Source organism: Heliangelus exortis, chromosome 2, assembly GCF_036169615.1.
Source record: "Heliangelus exortis chromosome 2, bHelExo1.hap1, whole genome shotgun sequence".
Taxonomy (NCBI): Eukaryota; Metazoa; Chordata; class Aves; order Apodiformes; family Trochilidae; genus Heliangelus; species Heliangelus exortis.
Genome location: NC_092423.1, coordinates 63387370 through 63409355, shown reverse-complemented (window position 1 = coordinate 63409355; position 21986 = coordinate 63387370). Strand labels below are relative to the sequence as shown.

The window sequence follows — 21986 nt, the reverse complement described above, 5'->3', positions numbered from 1 at the left end:
CTGTCTGATCATAGCATTTTTAGTACATTTTGCTCAGGGTACATGAACATTACAACTGCTGTAGCTTCAGTAAAGTAAGCAGCGGAGAAGGGGAAAGGATAAAAATGTCATTTTAGCATTGTTGCTGGATTAAAATCAAAGAGGAGGACAGCTACCAAGGAAGCAGCCAGAAGTGGAGCTTGCAGGAACAAAAAATACAGCATGACAGAAAAAGTAATGGCCACAGACCAAGATCTCTTTTGTGGCCACCTCAACTGCCCCAAGTCTATGTTTGAGTGTATACTTAACTGCCTTGTGACAAAACGCTTCAAGAGGAAACCACATACAACACCCAGCTCTTCCACAAACATCTCACATTAACATCATAGCTGTTGGTATGAACAAGGACAGCCCTTCATCCGAGGGCCAGGTTACAGTCAGCTGAGCTAAAACATCTCACACCAGATCCAGCGTCATAAGCCTGTTACTGGATTTGCTGAATTCCTGCAGAGTGAGGTATGCTTTCTACAGTCATGATTCAGAAATACACTGAAAGAGGCCATAATCAACAGCTTCTAATAAAAATTACCGTTGTTTCTGTTTTCCACAAGAGAGATACAGTAGGTACAAGGTTGAGATGTGTTTAAGCCCATGGGGTAAGTGCACAGGTTCCCCTGTGCCTAGGCAGCCTTTCCCTTTTGTGCTGCTTTTGCATGCCTCATATTTTCACTCCCATTGACTACTGTCTGGCAAACATAACATTAACAAGTCATAAGTAAGTTCATATGGGCTTCCTCTAACTGCTTGTCAGTCACAGTGCAAATCAGTCTGATTATACCAGCAGCCTTCCCAGAAAGCTAGTCAACCAGGTAAAGCAAGTAAGCACATTTCTGAACATCCTAGTCAGCTGGAGGAGGGCGAATGCTAAAATAGCTCATGAATAATGCACCATCTGTTTATGCACCTCCAATCCACTTCAAATCAGCCTCTAAAATTATTTTCAGTACACTTGGACAGACGCTTTGATAGGCAAATCAAAAAGCTGCTTTTGAAATTCTCTCTGCTCACTTGAATCTTTCACTCTCTGCTATACATAATCCAGAAGAAAGGAGACATGATTTTCTGGTCACTCCAGTTTCCCACTGGTACTACTTGACTGACTTCAGTGGATTTACTCCCCATGTATACCGCTGTGACACAGTGAGGTTCAAAGATGGCTTAATACACAGGGATGTACCAGCAATTCAGAAATTAGTCAGGAGGAGATCAAGCTGCATGTAGTACCATCAACACCTTCTAAGCAGATGGTTAAGCCTGAAATATTATAAAAGGGCTAAAACAACCTTTTCTTTCAAGTTGCAGAGGTGAAATCTGACATAATGAACAAGGAGTGCAAAAAGGAGAGGGTGAACTCATAGGGGGTGAAATTACAAAATATTCCTCCACCCTGCAAAAAAATCTTTTTAAACGTTGGCTCTCAGCCCAGAGGTCTGACCTCAGGGGATATGATGTCAGTAAACCAATGCAATAGCAGAAGCAAACCTTGCAATGTAATGTCAGCTCCTCCTTGGAAATCTCATCTAATCCAAAATATCTCACATGAGAAAAACTTGTACGAGAAGAAGCCAGGAGAAGAAAAACATAGCTCAACTATGCAAAGCCATGCAAGCTCTAGACATAGCCATGTTAGGAAAAGGCTAGGCTGTTCATTGGGCCAAGTCAAGCAAGCCATGGTGATAGCTCCCATAGATCTGTGTTTCGAGCTCTATGTTCAGAAATATGCCAGTGTGGGCTCTGAGCTGGGTAAGAAATGGACAGCAATTAGCTACAGCTTGCAAGTGAAAGGCTCTCAATATTTTTCAATCCAAAGACCCCAATCTTTTCTTTAAAACAACAAAAAAGTACTGTCTTCTGCCTTGGTACTCCATTTGTAGCATTTACAGCAGTGTAAAAATGAAGTTAAGCCTGAAATGCTAATTTGTTGTATTTTTCCCCCTTTTGGATTGTTTGCACTTAGAGGAACACATGTATCTGCAGCTAACAGAAAGTTAACTCACAGACTTCAGGTAGATTAACCCTGCTGTACTGTACCTTTAATCCCTCTTAAGACAAAGCATCACTCATATCCTCACAGCTTTGGTTCTGTTGCTATATTTTGGTTCAAGCCATACCTTTAAATCTGCCAAGCAAGTATTGACTGCCCTGGGAAGAGAGAAAGCAGAGATTTCTGTCTTGCATTCCTATTCTGGAGACTGTTAATAAGCAGGACCTTCAAGTAGGATTCATTTGTACCTAAATATCCTTCCTACCCTCTCCTTCCCCTCCAGACACAAAGCCAAAGCGTAATTTTAAACCTTGTCTAACCCAAGAGAAACAAGGCTGAGCAGGTAAAGTGCCACTCAGTTCACTCTCCCTCTCTACCTGGGCCCAGCAAAGCCACAGATCAGTGTGACGATGCCCATATGCAACCTGTCACCTACAAGTCACTGGCTGGACACTCCTGGAACTGCAGGAGTATCCTCAGGTATTGTGTTAAGAAAGTTCACCTTGTACCTCAACAATAATGAAGGCCACAGGGATACTGCTGACAGCATCTCTTTCCCACTGGGGAATTTAACTCCACTCAAATAGGACAACAAATTTTTGTCTGTGCCCACCTAACCATAAGGCTTGCTGCACGACCGAAATACACTACAGGTGAACCATGGCCAAAGCCAGACAGCATCAAAGTGCAGGTGGGGTTAATACATACCTGTCTTTACAGGCCATCACTAACAGGAGCTGGGTTGCATCAGCAAAATAAGGCAGATGGCAGGGTTGTGACAGAGTCAAGTTCAGCAACCAAGACCAAGCTCTGACAAAGCTCTTACCAGCACCACCCCCTCCCCAGAGCACAGCAGGAAAATGTTGTCATGGAGGCCCTCGCCAAAAACAAAGTCCAGATTTTTAACAGACTTTTAGCCATTTTCTACACACAAGCTGCATTCAGGCTAAGGTGACACTGGATCCCTGTCTATAGTCCATTTCAGCAATCAACTTCGGAAGAAGACAGCTCACATACTTGAAAGAATGTGTGACTGTGACCTGCAGACACATCACAGGTCACTTTACACAGACATTACTGGGCTTGGCAGAAACTTCAGAAGTTACTAAACCAGGATCTTATCAAATATCCCATGGCTTACTGTTGGTGAACAATTATTCACCTTTGTTTAATAAACAAAAAACTGTAACTGTGACAAACTTCTCTTTGCCTTCCTCTTCTTCTAAAAGTAAGCTAACTTTCCATCCTTCACCACTACAGCAATGTTCTCAGTAAGCTGCTACATTTGGTGCCCAAAGCATTTCCTGCCTGATAAGAATAGTGCTTGGTAACTCACTGTGGATTCAGCAGTGCCAGACAGGTTGCTTACTTCTCAAAAGTCTTGATCTGTGACATTTATCTCCACAGGGAGAACATCTTGACAGTGTATTTCTCTGGGAAGTTTAAACTCACTTGAAGAAAAAACAGAGGACACACCCTACCCTTTTCTCCACCAAAGTGCACAGCTAGCACTTTTGCCTCCAAGGACCATTCTTAAATTCGTGGCATCTTAGTGCTGGAGATATTACAGCTCTCACTAAAGTCAATGATGTCTTCCCTCCACTCCCCTCCACCATCCCTCCCTCCTGGTTCACCTTTTCCAAATGCAATGCCAACCTTACTTAAAAGTCCTGCCTCAGCCCTCTCCTCCCAGCTGCATCTCACTGCCAGGGACTCCACCACCACCACCACTGCAGCAGCCCCTAGCACGTCCTGAGGGCAACCACCACCCAGTCCTGTCCAGGGAAGAAACCCACAGAAGGGAGATGGGGAACACAGCCCACCACTGGCAAAAGAGAGAGCAGGCAGGGAGTTTGAGACTCATAGCCACAGCCACCCAGCTACACCCTCTTTCCCCTTCCAGTTCTTTTGGTTTGGTTTAGTTGTGAGCTTTTTGGGGGAGGGTTGGGAGCTGGGTTTTTTTTTTTGTTTGTTTGTTTGTTTTTTTGTTTGTTTGTTTTGTTTGGTTGAGTTTTGGGGTTTTTTTGCAAGTTGAGTCACAGTAGCACAGGCTGCTGTATTAAACATGCCCCCCCTCTCCTGCTCTGGCTTCTCAGCCATCCCCTTCCCTGCTGGCCTTTATTCAGCTGATTTCCTCAGGCCAAATTTGTCAGCATCACGCACACTTCTCCACTTTCTGTGTTCATCTATTTTTTGCCTTCTCTATCAAGGGAGGTGTCTCATACTCAGGCCTCCCTCCCTAGAGCAGCCTCTCCCCTCTTATCATTTCCTCTCCCAGGCAAGTGTTATCTGGTGTTTTTGAGCATGCATTTTCAAAGACAAGAAACAGCAAAGAACACTACACCTTTTCAGCATCAGACTTCACACAAAGCTGGGCATGGCTTAATACAGTGCTGTTACAGTCAAGGACCCTACAGCAAGCATCTGGCACCTGCGAAGAGGGGGTTGAGGCACAGCTTAGGTGCTTTCTACCCCTAATCCTGGAATTAACCACTGAACAGCCCATAGGTCTCCTTTAGCTCTGCTTCCAAATGATGCTAACAAGCCAAACACAAGCAAATGAACATAAGAAAATCAGTCACACAGAGAGCTATACAGTACTCTCTGATTTGCCTGAAGCTTGCTGCTTTGCAGATGGCAGCAGCAGCAGCACAGCACAGCTATGGTCCACTGCACACTTCCATCATCTTTTTATCCCACCTTTTAGTATTTACAGCTTAACCTTAAAACTGCTTCAAGATGAAACTTGGCAGCAAGGCATCAGCCATAAAGCAAATCCTACACAGGAAAACCAAAAAATAGTTGAAAAATCTTGGTCATTTTTTTCAGTCTCGCAGAAGTTCTTGCTGAGACAATGCAACCAAAAGGGTTTGGCTTTCCGTTTCTTGTAACACTGTGTTCAGTAGACCACTTTCTTTGTGAGTTTTGGACAAAACAATAACTACTTGACAGAAACAAGCTTTAAAGAGATGACTTTCTGCCAGCATCAAACCAGAAGAATTTCAAGTCTCTCGGTTTTAGGCACATGGAAGATCCTTTAGAGTCATGCCTGGGAGCCCTGACATACTCCTTATACCGATCAAACTCTTATGGGCCAAATTTGGAATATTTTGAAAGGCTAAAAATTTTAGAGACAGTGAGTTCTTCAAGGCCTGTGGATATTTAGCAATTGACCTCCAAAGCAAATCTGCTTGAGTTTTCCCATGTGCCTCCCACCAAGTCAAAGTCATCTCTGCAGTAATGGCTAATGACCCTGCACACAGGACACTATTCCACTGTTTTTCACCAACAGAGAGGGTGAGATGCCCAGGTGTCCTGCCCAGGAAGATAACTTCCTTTCTACATTTACACCAAAACACACACTGCTGTACTGAGGCAGTCCACAATGACAACAGTGTGCAACACACCTGGGGTACGCAAGGATTTATTGCACATCAATCCCCATCTTCCTCCTGTAACCTGAAGCAACACCACACTTCCTGGAAGAGCCCTGTAACCTAATGCTGCCCCTGGTAATTCCCCACTGTTGATGTCCTTCAAATCAATGGGTTCTGACACCTGCAGCCATCAATAGCACTGAGAATTTTCCCATCACTGTAAACCTTCTCCTGGGAGAGGGGAAAAAACACAGGACAAAAGGATTTTTGCAGCTGTGTAAAGGGCTGTAGGATCTGTGAAAATAGGAACCAGGGACAAATGGACTCCCATCCCCAGGTGCCTAAAGTGTTTTTAACCTGCTCCATTTCTGCATAATTTAATCCCAGGGAGGAATGAAGAAGACTGACTGCATCAATATTTCTATGCCTGAGTGCACAGGGAGACACAGGCATGAACACTGATGATTAAATTCTAGTAAATCCAGAGGTATATCCAAGATTACTCAACACAGGTCTTGTTTCTGGCTTGCATGTCTGAAAAGCAAAATGCCAGTGGAAAGTGGTTTAATCCTATAAAAATTAACATCTGACCATAAATAACTTGACCCATAGCCCCATATTTTCACTATCTTGAACCCCATGAAGAAATTTACAATTTCTTGAACATTCAAGAGTAGAAGAAATAAGACCCAATGTTGACAACTCATGTCATTTTGAATTAATTATTCTCTATTTCCTTTATTTAAAGCACATAAGGCATACTGTTCACCACATCATCCACAGTATTTTAATTAATATCCTTACTACAATCCACATCAATCCATCTCTCAATCTTGTAATTACAGGTTTAGAGACTGGGACAGCACAGCTGCATTAAATCAGGAGAGGCTCACGGTACACCACTTTTCAATCATAGCTACAGAGGCTTAGTCTGATGTTAATTTTCTGACTTCTCTTTCTTTATGGCTGTATTTTTATTTTCATTTTTTTCAAGAAAAAAACACCCACTGCTTGCTGCGAGCAAACTGAAGCAGCACAATTACCCACAATTTTCATTTTCCTAATATTAGTTTCAGGCCCTAACAAGCTTCACAGTGCTAGGCAAGCCCAGGAATAAAATAATAGAGATAAAAACACTGAGATTGAAATGGTATTGCTAGAGATATGTATACCATTAACAATACTCAATTGCAAATTCATATGTTTTTAATTTACTGACAGGACTTAAAGAATATGATACTCCTGGTTTTCTCCCCATTAATGATTATAGCAACTTCGCAAGCCTACTCCCAAAGCATAAGCTCATCCAAAGTTTGTTCCAGAGATTTTTGATACACAGAAAAAAAATACACATATATTTACACTCACTGCAATCACAAGAGTATAACCCACATAATCTGCTTGGATCTAACACTCAGAGTCCCCAGCTGTAAGCACCACATAATCCACACAAAATTTAGATTAGTATATTCCAACCAAACAGACCATTATAAAAACCTGGAAATACACATCATCCTTGCCCTGATCCAGAGCTGCAGTCCAAACACCTGACACTTCCAGCCAGGAAACTTTATTAGTGCAACAGCTGTCTGCTCAGAGTCCTTTGGAAACACATGGTCCTCAAAGATAAAGGGCCAAATCCATGTCCTGTCAGGGCCTTGTTAAAATGCACACCTTAAGAGTAAAAAAAAAATTAAAAATCATGTCATACTTCTATGCTATTAAATTATCCTTACAATAGAGATATCTCCTGTGCTGTTAATTCTTTGATGTGTCCTCTTCACCAAAAGGAAATTCAAGAGAAATTCCTCCCCAAAGTAAGCAAAAAACCTCAAAATCTACTCCTTGTTCTCAAGAGCTCACAAGGCTGGTTAATATCACACTTGTTACGTTACACTTAAGCATCTTCAAGGAAACCTTTAGTGATTTGCCAAAATCCAATTCAGCAGTTAGAGCAACACCCCATAATTTGCTTTTGAACACCAAGTGAAAGAAATGCTTTTAAGTACCTCACCAGCCTGGTGAAATGCAGTAAAATGCAGATGTAGTCAGAAAGGAAAAGACCTTTCATGTGTCCCCTTATAGTGCAATTCCCTCTCGTGCAAATTCCCTGTAAGTATAATTGTGCTGAGACAGCACATACTACTGCAGCAGCCACCAGAACCCTACTCTCTTTCACCCTGTGCTCTTCCATGACTGTGCCCAATCCAAGAGGCCCTAAAGAGCACTCTACAGAGATGAAAAAAATGCCCAGACCTGCAAATAAGTATCTTTTTACACTTGAGAACCTTCTAACAGCAGCTGCAAAGCTGAACTTGTTCACATTGGCTTAAGGTGATGCTCAAGGCTTGTATTTGCAACCAAAAAGTACATACATGTATGCTATGATCTGTCTTCCAGAAAGGCCTGCCCATCTGTGAAAAAAAGGGGTTTCCCACTATGCAGAAGGTATACTAATACTAAAGGAAAACTGCATATTCCATAAAAAAACCCACACAAGTCCCCCATCTACTGAGCCATCACCGCTCATAGCAAGCTGGCTTCATCAGACTTTTTTGTAGCATCTGTTAAATAGAGCTCTAACACTGGACATATGATTACTGGCATTAATAACCCACATTCAGTGCAGATACAATCCTCAAACTCAACACAGCTGTGGATCACTCAATCCCACCCATGAATCTTTCCCAGAGAGGGAAACCCTCTAGCAGCCTTGCAATTCTTTCACAAACTGCCCTGTACACACTAAAAAGAGACATCAACAAGAGGAGTGTAGAGCTTACTTTCAACTGGGAATTTGGTTTCCCAGCATTGTCCCCACTTCTCTCTTCTCACCATGGTTCTAGACCACCTGCACAACCACCCAGGGAAAAGCCCCAGCCAGAGTGACAGATCAGTCCTCCTCCAGCAGCTCACACATTTGTGGGGATCACTATCCACTCCACAGAGTTCAGCCACAGTGTGTGCTGTGGTGACAGAGCAGACATGACCCAGCTCCTGTCCCTGTCGTCAGTGTCCCACATGAGCTTCAGCAAATCTCTTAACCCCTCCGTACTCCCCAGTCCATACTTCTGAGAATCATGAAAGATGAAACCAGCTTCAGGAAGGCAAATGAATGCAATCTAATTAAGATGCACAGTCTACATTATGGAAAATGAGAGCTCAAGCCTATTTTCAACATGCCACTCTTGCTGAGAGAGGATAGGAGTTTCATCAAACACACCCCAGGGGGTGCCCCCACCTGACACACAAGAGGTCACATCTCTCTGCACACAGATGGTAGCAGGTATGGTCTCAGCAGCTGCAAAAATATCCATGCACATCAAGCCTTGTGAAGGATCACCTTCGCCTATGTGAATAAATTTGTAATTTCAAACAATGACAACCACAGTACCAACACAATTAATTTTATATGGAGAGCTGTGATACAACACTATAGTCAAAAGGTATAAGTAAGTCTGCTAGCTAACATCAAATCTCACAAACAAACAGATCAGCATGTATGAAATAGAAGTGAGATGGCTTGTGAACACAGATTTCCCTCATTTTACATACAATGCATCTAAGTATTTTTTCCTAATGGTTAGATGGTGAGGTCCAGTAAAAATCATAGCCAGAATTACAATTCAGGTCCGTGGCTCTCTCAAGCAATGCCAATAGCCATATACCATGTGCAAATTTATTTTGGCTAGCTTAGCAAAGACATCACCCCTGCAAACCAAGCGTCTCACAACACAGATTTTTAAACAGAATTCTTCAGCAACACAAATAATGAGTCCCTCCTGTTAATCACAGATACAAAACACAGAGCACCTTCTCATGTATTTGGATGAGGCTGTTATCTTGTTTCCACAAACTAGTCTCAGGGAGTGGTGCTTGGTGCATCTCATAATGTGTAACCATGAAGCATCTTTCACAACGCTAAATTGTCAAGTTCCTCCAAAGGTAGCAGCAAGTCACAAGAGTTCTACAAGCTGTTTTGCCCATTTAGCCACAGCTTCTCATAGACTATGGCTAAACCTTTTTAAGTACCTCTGCTCCAAATATTTTCTACTTTATTTTTCATTCCTGCAGACAAGCTGCCATAACAACTGTACTGAGATGTGGAATTGCACAGATGTAGCTATATCTTCGGATCTTTTGATGAACTGGTACAAAGGCAGTTGGCAAGTAGATTCCTACTTACATGAATTACTGTGCCTGACAAATATTCCCTGTATGAAATCAGGGATTTGGCCTTCAAGGAGACTACTGAAGTAAGCAAAGGTTTGCAGTACTGTGTCCCAAGACTCCCACCAATCATTTCCTAAATTGACAGAGAAGCTTTTGCCAGGAAGACACAGATCTCCAAGGCCAGATTCCTCTCCCTGTGGTGCAGTTAGCTTTTCTTTCAGGCCACAATGTGTTCTCAGTAACAACATCATAAATTTCAACTATTTCCTTTGATCCAATAGAGGTTTATTTGCATTTGAAGTGGAGCAAGTGATAGAAGAACCCAAGCTTTTACATGCATCTTTTAGGCACATTTCTGAATTTTACTGGAACATGCATGAGCTTGGCTGCAACTGTTTCATATGTTCTCTGAGCTATTCTCTTTCCCCTTTCCTATCACCACAGAAAAGTTGCATTGTCTTTCATGGGTTGAGGAAGTAAAGGAAGGGGAGGAACTTCCAGCAATTTTGAATTTATATATTTTTCACCTTAATGTTGTGTTTTGCTTTGTTTATTTTTAAATTTTTATACATACAAATGATGCATATGTACAGACACCAAGGAAGAATTCTGAGTGCCCAGTATAGCCTTTGGTTTCACATTCACATTTTTAAGCAACATCACTCCAGCACAATAAGGTTAACTGTTATTTTACAGTTCTTTTCTCCTAGCTTGACTCCGCTTGGATTTTGAAAAGCTCTCTATATTAAGGCTTCTCATTAGCCATGTGAAACTCAGTATGCTAGAGACAGTATTTAATTCAACCATGACCTCCCTTCTGGTCATTTCCTGGCAAAAAATGGCCAGATGGAACAGCTGAAGACTGCCAAACATTCACTGCAAGGAAGTGCCAAAACAAGGGTCTTTATTGCTGATAAAAGCCATGGAAACATCAGAATGCAAAACAAAGTTGCTACCTTTTTTTCTACACCATCTGCTTCACTAAAGCTGTGTTGCTGATGCAACAGAACTGAAGGCAGCGGTTTTCACCCTGAGGACAAACTCTAGCACTGTAGCAAATGATAAAAGTAATTTTACTCCTGTGTTAAATCATTGTTTATTCTCATACTTCTACCAACCAAGTTCCTCACACCACATTCTCATTTTCTGTGCTCTTTACCATGTTCATATTTAGGAGTTAGGCTTCATAAATAGCAGTTTTCATCACTAGCCCTGACTGGGCTAAAATTAAGGATGTTATCTCTTTCCAAAGGAGAAGACAGGGTAAATTCTCACTCTACACAATCCCCTAAAGTTCCTGCTACCCTGTAAGTCAGACCTGTGTATTAATACAAACCTGCTGTTTACACTATCCTGGATGCCAGTTCCACCATCTGGAAGTGCAGCTATAAGAGGCATCCAAAGCTCTCAAGGATAATTATGCTTACACGTGCCAGATGCATGTCTGACACTGGTGTTCAGGTCAGCTATGCAGTGCAGCAAGGCCCACCCTTCTCTGCTCTTCATCACTACATTTTTAGCATAGACAGCTCCTGAAGAAGCACAGGAAAACTCTTCAGATCTTTTTGGGACTTCTGCTCAGAGGTTTCAGTGATCCAAAAGCCAAACAGGATTCCTCAACAATAAGCCACCTAAATTAATACATCAATCACCTTTATACAGAGCACAGCTGTACCAACACATCTGGAGCTGGACTACACTGGTGACATGGACACATACATACCAGCTGAATGTTCTAAATATATATGCATCTGAAAATCTATGCCTGCACACCAGAGGTAATAAATAACCTGTACCAAATTCAGATGCCACTATGCAACTCTATTAAGAGGTGGGGTTGTTCAGAGCTGGGGTGGTTCAGAGGGCTACAAGGGCAGCAGCCTTCCTGAAGACAGGAAAGCCAGGGAGGGAGTTCTTACAAGGGCATCTAGTGATAGGATGAGGGTTTCGAACTGGAAGAGGGTAGATTTATGTTAGATGTTAAGAAGAAATCTTCACTGTGAAGGTGGTGAGACACTGGCACAGACTGGCCAGGGAAGCTGGGGATGGAACACTTCCCATTCCTGGAAGTGTTGAAGGCCAGGCTGGATGGGGCCTTGAGCAACCTGGCCCAGTGGGAGGTGTTCTTCCCCATGGCAAGGGGGTTGGAACTGGATGATCTTTAAGGTCCCTTCTAACCCAAAACATTCTCTGTACCAGGCATTTGCACCACAAGTAACACCAGCTGGATTTCTAATGGCCATGCAGCAATTATTACAGAAATCATATCCCTTGTAGTTGTAATCACATTGGTACAAAAATCTATGTGCAAACCAAGCCTTAAATTAGGTTAGGGAACCTACACAAGGGATTGTTCCTGTTTAATTATATAATAATTTAAATCAATTTGTTTAAAATTGAGACTTAAGACTTGAAATGTTTTTTTGTTAACTGCATGCATGCTGACCTTGTAAATTAAGTCTCTGACTTTGTCAGCTCTCTCTTGTGAGCTAAGAGTTTTATTACAATAATAACAAACAAAAAGCAGTTGGGTGGTTTGAGGAAACCAGAACAATTCATAGCAACTCCGGATAACTGTGGCAAACTGATATTAATAGTGAAGGGTGTTATTGCACTGCAGTAGCCTGTAAATAACACCAATATTGGCTGTGCTAGAAATACCCTGTTTGTGTCAGGGGCTGCACTCAACTATTCATGTCTGGAATCATATAGCAAATTTCTTTATCATGTAATGTCAATCTTGGATATGAGAGGGCATTAAGAAAAAAAAATTGGAAAAAGAGGCAACAGCTTAGCAATTTGCCCAACCTATTTTACTTTCTTCACAATTATCTACAAATTCTTCCTTAACTCACCTATTATGTAAAAACACTAGCACACAGCCACAAGGCAAGACATGCATGCCTACACCTCTAGCAGCAATGCAGTAATCCTTGTTTTGTTCATGGGAGATGATTTTACAATTTCCATCCCTTTTAGAGTTGACACATTAGTCATAACTTCATCACCCATATCAGAAGCCACACCTAAGAGATCTACTTACCTCTTTCAGCTATTTTCAACACCAGATCAAGATATTATGGTATTGCTAATGCCACTGCATTACTGTTAACACTGACAAGGATGCCCTGAAAGGACCAGAGATGGAAATGGCACTAATATGCACTAATTTTTGAAGAGCAGAGTTCTTCCAGTACCACAGAGGATAGGAAAAATAATTGTATTTGCCACCGTTACTAATACCAATGCAAGACCAGAAGAGTGCCGAAAGAATAGTGCAGGGAAACAGAGAGAGGCCTTAAGGACTTAAATATTTAAACCAAAACAAAAGCCCCCTCTGACTCATGTATCTAAATGAAAGTCAGACTTCTCAATCAAATATCACCATTCTGACTATAGGCTCTGCTTAAGAAAGGTTGATAGATAAAACACTGGCAGTGGCTGAGGCCAGCATCGCCCTTATGTGCTTTGCTGCTTACTGTCAAAGGTCCAAGCCCTCAGCAGCCAAGCAGCTGGAAGAAGGGTGTCCATGCTCTAGCATCTCATTTTTCTGTTTAAATCACAAGGAGAAGTAGGGCAGCAAAGGACTTGGGCATGCATTTGTTTCAGCCAACTCACCTACATAGCACAGTAACTACTGATAGAGGAGCAGAAAGCTTAAGGACCTTGACTTTCTAAACTGACAGTGCTGCTGCTTTCCACATCTCTACAGCACCTAGTTGAGTGTGCACAAGTCTGGACTCACAGCAGTCCTCCAGAGGTTCATCCCATTAGGCTTCAGCTGTCGATGCTGGTCTCGAGACAGCAACACTGCAACTCTTCTTTGTAGCCTTCTGAACTCCCTGAAGCCAGACACTCCATTTTAAAACAGTGCAGCAACACAAACTGAGCCAACAGGATCACAATGGTGGTCTCCATAGCTAACACTGTTCAATATAAACACTTTAATCTCAAATCTCAACTGGCTCTTCCTTAGTCTAAGCAAATGTGGGTGTGTCATCAGAGCATGAGCTCAGCACCCCAGTATACCAGGTTCATACTCGGCCCGTACTGGGCCTCCAACTTACTCTACTACTGTAGCAACAGAACTGGTGGTTACTTTCACACAGAGCAAGACAACAGGGGAAGATGAAGATATGCCTTTGATTTGAAAGCAAGAAAAAAACAAAACAAAACAAAACAAGGGGTTTGTTTAAGGAACCTGAATAGTGTTCTTTATCTTAGCTGTCTCAGAGGCCAAATCCCACAGTAACTCTGTAGTTTTACAGGAACATCACTGGAATTAAAGGTCTGCAGCACTGAAGAAGTCAATGGAAGAGCTAGGTGCCATTTTCTGTGGTATATCATCATCACTCAAATAGGAAGAAGTCTTGCAACCATTTACCAGGAGGCTCTTTGGACTGACTTTCTAATACATGCCAAAAAAGGCACCGTAGCCCTTTTCTAATTCTGCTGATTGAAGACAGACAGCACTTCACTTTTTCTTTTGCTCTAAGATGACCATAATTCACATTAATATGCTGCAAAGTCATCTGCCTTCCAAGTACAATACCATATTCTGCTGAAAGTCACTGCTGTTAGGTCAAATTTAAACTCAATATTGCAGGACAGATATTATATTGCTATTAATAATAAATAATCATGATAATGTCTTCTCTTAATAGAGCATCTCATCCCAAAGGATCCTAACCCTTTTACAAACTCTAGACCAAGTACTATCCACTGCTACAACTGTGTAAGCTCTGCCTGATTTGCATGGGTGCAGCAGAATGTAGAAATTAATTAAGAGATTGCATCAGTTCTGTGAATTACTTCATGCAGCTGATGTTCCTTCTACTTCAGGGGCAGATCCAGTGATAACATTTTCAGTACTTCAACAAGGAGTTCTTATAAACATACTCAGGACAGGGAGTTTGTATCATGCATGCCTGCATGATACCGGTATGGCCTGGGAAGGGGTGGGAAGGCAAGAATCTGACCAGTAACATTTGTTTCTCTCTAAATAAAGATACTCCCTCATGAGGACAGTCAAGTATAGAAGAAGCACCAGTGAGCCAACGAATTTAAGTGCTCCTTAAAAAGAACAATCTCTGGAGGGCTGGGGAATCTTAGTGCGTACAGTCGCCAGGCAGAATGGATTCCTACCATGTGCTACTACAATATAAACATTTTTTTTAAAGTAATACTGTGTAGACATAGTTGAAAACATGCACAGTCAATGTTTAGCATATAGCTCGGTGTTCCTGACCTTAACTTAAGATGGCAGAGTTTAAGCAAAACTACTGTAAATAGAACTAAGGGCAACATCTCCAGAGACACACTTTGAAAACATCTGGTACTTGACTCTTCCCAAAACCAAAACATTTGCTCCTCCGATACACTTACATGAACCTCAGGAATAAATTCTCTTTAGCCAAGTTGTCTTGACTCAAGCACCAACAGGACCAGAAACTCAGAAATATTTGTGTTTTCCCCTTCAACTTTCAGATGAAATGTCATCACAGACTTCTCAGCACCACCTGCAGTAAATCATTTCCCCTGATGTGACAGCTATTTAGTCACACAGGGTAACTGTTTTAGTCACAATCTGAAAAATGTCATATTGAAGTGAAGGAGGAGGAGGGATTATATTGTGGAAGGTCATGACTTGACAGCTTTGAACCAGGTGGATAGCCATATTATATTATCTGTACCAATAACACTTCTGATGCTGAGCACAAATAGGCACTCTGGTGACATATTTTGTCACTGAATGCAAACACACCTCCCACATCTCATTAGGACTGGGATATGGATGATATTCCTAATGAATGTAGGCAGGAGAAAAGCAGGCCACTTCTAGCAAACATGCCAAACACCCTTATTCAACACTAGGACTATTCCCTATGCTTACCCAAACATTCAACCACCGATCCTTCTTGACAACCAAGCAGCTGGAAGGTCAGGACATTAGTTTTGCATTATGCCAGTGCCCAGCAGCCATAACTACAGGGAATGAGAACAAACAGCAGTAAACAAGAGCTCCTAAGTGAGCAGGATAGATGAGAGGCAGAAAAGCAAAAGGGTCCATCAGCTCCATTTTGCAGGAGCAAAATGGGAATTTGATTCCTTTCAAGCTGAAGTGAGGCCATCAACACAGTTCACATAAAACACTATCACTTCTATTTATGTTTTCAGTCATCATCCAAACTAGCCTAGTTTCCAATGTTCTCTTGGACTTGGTCTGTTCCAGAGATTTGCCAACATCAATCCAGTTTCTAATAAAAGTGATATACAAAGTAAGACTCGAGATCCTGTTTAACAGGGCAAGTTTAAGGTTTTATTTCTCACATTTTCTCTGCCCCTACCCCCCCTCCTCCCCAGCTTCTATGAAACTACAGTTTCTTACAGTGACTTCCTCAGCTGGGGAGTGTACTCACACATTTGTTTTTTAATACCAGGTTATGGGCCACTGTGCCAAAAATATGCTTAAAGGAACAATACATCTACAGGTCAGATGTACCAGTGAAAACAAAGCAACCAAGTTTTTCCCACTGCATGGTCTGAGTTAAACACAGCTGCAGGGACACCTGTTTGACCCCACCTTCATTTCCGGAGCCTGCATCAGAAATAGGCCAGAGTGGATTTGAATGCACTGCAAATTCAGAGGGTCACCCTAGATGGGTGACAGAAACACCACCAACTGGTTCCCTGGGCTCTTTTTAATAACAAATTTTCCCCAAATGAAAACACAGCTTTGGGCAACAAGCCTATTTAAAATAAAACACAGGTACAAAAGAAAAGTTGGTCTCTGCTCTTCCCAAGTTAGATATACCTCCCCTCTTATGCAAACCAGACCCGGGTGTATTAACAAATAACCCATGTCATTCTCAACCTTTTCTGCCATAATGAATGGCATTGTGTTTTGTCCTTCTGGAGCTTCCATCTAAGAGTAAAACCTCTGGTATCCCTGTCTCTATTCCATGAATAGCTGCTGTGTAGTGTTTCTTGTGTGAAATCTCAAGAGGAAACCCCCCCCCCCCAAAAAAAAAAATCAAGCTGAAAAAACTTCCCTTCCATATCCTTTCCTTATCATGGTAAGGAATGTTTTTCAAGCTTCTGCTTTCTTTAATCTATATAATATTGCCCCCACATACCAGAGACTAAAGTATAATAATATTTTAAGTATTATTCAAGCAAGACACTAAAAAAAAAAAAAAAAAAAAAAAAAAAAAAATTCTACCGTGTTGCATATTATCACCTTGTAGCATGTTTAATCCCTCTCTAATAACCCCTTGGTGTGTTTTCACACATTTTACCACTACTGCAAAATACAAAAAAGTAACATTGGGGAATAGGAGGAAACTAAATAAACTATAAGTGAAAGAGAGCTGAGAATGGTACAGTACCAATGAATAGGGAGAAAACACCTCGGTTTTCTTCTGGTTTGTTGCTAGCAGATTGAATCAGCAATTGATTGTTATCAGTAACATCTCAGCTACATCAATTGTCTGCATCATTCATAAATTCAGCACATGTTCAGGAACAGATTTTTTTTTTTTCTTCTTCTTTGGCTGCAAATATCCACAGAGGGCCAAAACCCAGTATTACTTTAAGCCCTCTAAAAAAATTCATACCAACTTTGTTCCTTTGTTTTTCAGAAGAAATTCTGTTCTTACACCAGATGCCTTATATCTGACTGAAGCCCCGTGGGACCCTACCTTCAGGAGCACAGGCAAGCTGGGACACTTCCAAGAGCAACACCTGCAGGAAAGACTGTCACAGGAAAACTGACACAATTGTCACCAAATTCATGTGCGTCAAATGTGAAACCTTGCTACCCTGATACTGTCTTTTGTTTGTTCTGTGGGATATGTATTTCTACATTAGAAATCCATTTGCACATCATCCTGGCAAACAAGTCAGGCCTCTGGTGCAAGTGTTGTACGTTACAGAAAAAGTCAAAAGCGTATTATGAAAGGCAAGCATTTCCAAGTACAGAAAGGAACAGTGAGCATTATTTTCAGAAAAACGCTAAAACTATACTCAACGTTTTCTTAGATACTGCCATAATTAACCTTAATTGCTTAATTTCATAGGTTGAACACACCAACCGGTATTAGCAGCATTGCAAAGGTAACTAATGAGTATGCCAGTAGCAATGTAACGCTACGACATGCCAGACACATGCCACACACATTTACGAGGCTGAAAGCGATAGCAATCAGCCTACATAGCTGCAGCCCCAGAGCCAAACCTGACACCCGGACTTGATAACCTCAGCGCACCCTCCAACAAAGATGACACAGAGCACTTCCCCTTCACGTTTACCTTTTCCCATCTACACTTGGAGGGAGAAAAAAAAAATTAAGACTTCCTTACTTCTGAGGGTACTCCCACTAAAATCCATCAGAGTTACAGATGGGAGAGCACAGAGGTGCAAGCACAGAGCCCAGACTTTACCGTCACTTAAGAGAAAGCAAGATGCGGCCCATTTCTGCACTCTTGAAACCAGAGAAGCTTACAACAGTGCATGCCTACTTTCTCAGTCCCTCCTTCCCTTTGTACGTGATCTTCATTAAGCCTCGGGTGTAAAAACGTTTCCCCTCCTGTCACCGCTTCCTGCCGCCCTCTCTGGTCTGCAGCTGGGGACCCGGAGCCGGAGGCAGAGCCGGCACCCCGAACCCCTCGAGCAGCTGGGGTGTCCGCAAAGGGGGAGCGATGCTTGGCTCCCCACTGCCCTTGCGGGCGTGTATGGAAACCACCAGAGAAATGCAGGCAGAGTTATTATTTTCTTCTTTTTTTACCCTGACTTCTTCCTTTTTACCGCGACACCGATGACACCTGCCCACTCCCCTCGGCTGGGTGTCAGGCCCGGCACGGCACTGCCCAGGCTTGTCCGTGCATCCCGGAGGGGCGGATGCCTCCTGCCAGCGAACGCACCGGCGGGGACCGGGGATGCGGGATGTCACACCGGGCTGCCGCATCGCCATCCCCCCGCCGTTCCTCGGCCTGCTACCACGGGGAGCTCCGGGGCACCCGCGGCTTGGCGAGTTCCTCTCCAAATGAAAGGGGTGGGGAAAAAAGCAAATGAAGGGTAAAACTCCGCGCTAAGGTGGGGGTTCCTCTCATTCAGCCCCAGGCGAGACCCAAACCCAAGCAAGCCCGACCCCGCAGCGGGGCCGTCCCCTACCTCCCCCGGTCACCTCCACTCACCCAGGGTCTTGACGGCGACCTGCCGGGTGAGAGGCGGCGGCAAGTTGACGCAGACCAGGTCGACGTCCTGGTGCAGCAGCACCTCGTCGATGCGGCTGGTGTAGAAAGGGACGCTCATCTCCTTGGCCAGCTCCTCCGCCTCCTCGGGCGTGCGGCCCCACAGCGCTTTCACGGCGAAGCCCTCCGCCTTCAGCAGCGGCACGATCACCCGCGCCGTCAGGCCGGTGCCGAACACCCCCACCCCGGGCAGCATGGCGGCGGCAAGGCGGCGGGGGGCGAGGCGAGGCGGGCGGGCGGCACGGTACGGCACGGCACGCCGAGGCGGCTCCCTACTTCCCTCAGCGCCGGCCGGGGCGGGGGGAGGCGGCCGCCGGGCGGCAGGGAGAGGGAGGCAGCTCCCGCCGACTGCTGCTGCTGCTGCTGCCGCCGCCGGGGCCGGGACCAGCCGCCCCTTGCCTCAGCAGCGCCGCGGCCGCTGGCTGCCCTGCCATGCCCGCACCATCACACACTCCTCCGCGGAGACGCCGGCGCTGCCCTCCCTTAGCGGCCACAGGGCGGGCAGGGATTAACCGCCCTCCCTTAACGGCCACAGGGCGGGCAGGGATTAACCGCCCTCCCCCGGCAGAGGCGGCCAACAAGTGCGGGGGGCGGCGGCAGCAGCAGCACAGCGGCTCAGATCAGATCAGCTCCGCTCCTCTGCCATATTCGCCGCCGGCGCCCGCTCGCCGTGGGGAAGGCGGGGTCTCGCTGTCACCTCCCGGGTGTTCCTGAACGGGCAGCACTGCCCCCGCCGCACCATTGGCCGCCAACCGCTAAGGGTCCGCCCCGGCACCGCCCCGTTACCGGCACCGGCGGGCGGGGCGGCGGGGCGCCCCCTGGGAGTCGCAGGGAGTCCGCCCGGTGAGCCCTGAGGAGGGCGAATCGTATCCCCAGCAGCCCTGGGGATACCCCCAGCCGCACCGCAGGTGTTGTCCGAGGGTCCGGGGTGTACCCGTTGCCTGACGGTTCGGTTTCGAGGTATCGGCTGGCTCGGGAGACCTTGCACCTCATCTCCCGCAGGAGGGCCGAAATGGGACCGTGGTGCCATGAGGGACACGCACAGGAGATCCCCAAAATCAACTGAGCTGGTTGTGTCCATTGGCCTCCAGCCTGTCTGCTCCTGGGACATTTTGCTGGAAATTTGATTTTCTAAAGCACGAAGGGAGCTGCTCGAAACCCTGGCACCTGCCATGCACAGCGTCTGACACTGGCACCCCAAGCTCTGCCTCCCACCACACCACCCAGCCTGAACGCCCAGCCAAGGCCCTACCAGCCATCCCGTTCTGGGGAGTCGCTTGTTTGCACCCCTAACAAACACCAGCTCTCTCCAGCTTTACTGGGACCTTGGATCAGTGAAACATGGCCCTGTGGAAGAGCTAACACCCCAGCTCCACTGCAGTGCTTCTGCTTTTCCCACCTTTTTCCTTGTTCAGGCTGAGCCATGGGCCTCCAGAGCAGTGCTCTACACACCCAGGGGCTGCCAGATGGGCCCAGGAGCAGCCAAGGACACATCACCCTTTCATAGAATCATAGAATCATAGAATTGGCTGGGTTGGAAGGGACCTCAGAGATCATCAAGTCCAACCCTTGATCCACTACTGCTGCAGTTACCAGACCATGGCACTGAGTGCCACATCCAGTCTCTTTTTAAATATCTCCAGGGACGGAGAATCCACCACTTCCCTGGGCAGCCCATTCCAATGCTTGATCATCCTCTCGGTAAAGAAATTCTTTCTAATGTCCAACCTAAACCTCCCCTGGCACAACTTGAGACCGTGCCCTCTTGTCTTGCTGAGAGTTGCCTGGGAAAAGAGACCAACCCCCCCCTGGCTACACCCTCCAGCACCTCAATCTCCTTCCTAAACTGAGGGGCCCAGAACTGGACACAGGACTCGAGGTGTGGCCTCACCAGCGCTGAGTACAGAGGCAGAATCACTTCCTTGGACCTGCTGGCCACGCTGTTCCTGATACAGGCCAGGATGCCATTGGCCTTCTTGGCTACCTGGGCACACTTTGGTTTCATATGGGTCCGTGCAAGAGCACATTCTAACAGAAGTGAACCTCTGCCCTGACTCTGTGCACAGATCAGCAGATCTGAATGCAGGGAGCTCCAGTGAGTGCAAAACAGTTACAGTGCTGTCCACCTCGTTCATATAAAAAAAATTGCGAAACTTCTCAATCCCAATATATGGATAAGAATAAAGATGCTGTTTTTCCATGTATTGTCTTTTTCACCAGTACCGGGGAGAAAGGAAGAGAAGGGTAAGGAAGGTATGTGAGGAAGGAATGAGAAGAGAGGAAAGGGAACAGGAAAAGGAAAGAAAAGACAAAAGAAATTAGAAACCTTTCCTATATTAAACTCCTGGAAATGTGCCAAGGACAATGTTGCAAACGTCCACCCGTGCTCAGAAAATCAGCTTAAGGACTGAAATCAGCCTGTACTCCTTTCCCATGCTCTGTAAAGAGGTGGGTTATTTTTTCCTGCCACCACCTCACAGAAAACACTTCTGTATTACAAAAAGCACAGACTCTGGAAGGATCGCCACAAGTTAAACATGTTTTGCTTTCTATGCACTATTAATGCTGAAACGTAGGAGATAGATACTCTTTGGCTTCTGACAAGTGAAACATGAAACAGATCCATTTGACAAAAAACCACAACAGTATTGCCTTCCTTTAAAATACAAAGATTGTACTGGGACTCTCCCTCAGACATTCAAACCTGCTTATACAGGGTATTTTGAGAATGAGCATTTTGTGACATCTTTCTTATTTCTTGTCTGTGCATAATAATAAACATTGAGAAAGAAGCCAGGTTACAGGAACAGGGTAAATATGTGAAGGTAGAAGATAAATAGATGCTGTGTGCCTATTTAATCACTATCTAGCTTTTTCTATTTTAGTAAGCACAAGCCACTTTAGGAAGATCTATGTAAGGTCATTGTTTTGAGAATTTTACCATAAAGCACAGAAAATGGGAGTTGGAGGGTAGGGAATGAAATTATTAGATTCTGCTATGTCCTTTGTTTTCCTAGAGCAAGTTTTCCTTGTTTTACTTTTTAAAATGTAATTTTTTCTCCAGTTAGGTTAACATAGCTTTGAAGAGTTAAGTTGAGCAAATGGCACCTGGCTCTGAGCTCTCCATTTAGCCAAGTCAATCTTTGAACATGCTGAAACCC

At 44.4% G+C, this 21986-nt stretch overlaps 1 protein-coding gene across 1 annotated transcript in view; it reads right to left on the bottom strand.

The window, feature by feature from the left end:
- Positions 1 to 19222, bottom strand: part of GFOD1 (Gfo/Idh/MocA-like oxidoreductase domain containing 1) — a 77036-nt gene extending 57814 nt beyond the window's left edge. The window contains exon 1 of the mRNA XM_071736428.1: positions 18769 to 19222. Coding sequence (XP_071592529.1) covers positions 18769 to 19021 — 253 coding nt within the window. The 5' untranslated portion in view covers positions 19022 to 19222. The remainder of the gene's footprint in view (positions 1 to 18768) is intronic.
- Positions 19223 to 21986: the final 2764 nt, after the last annotated feature.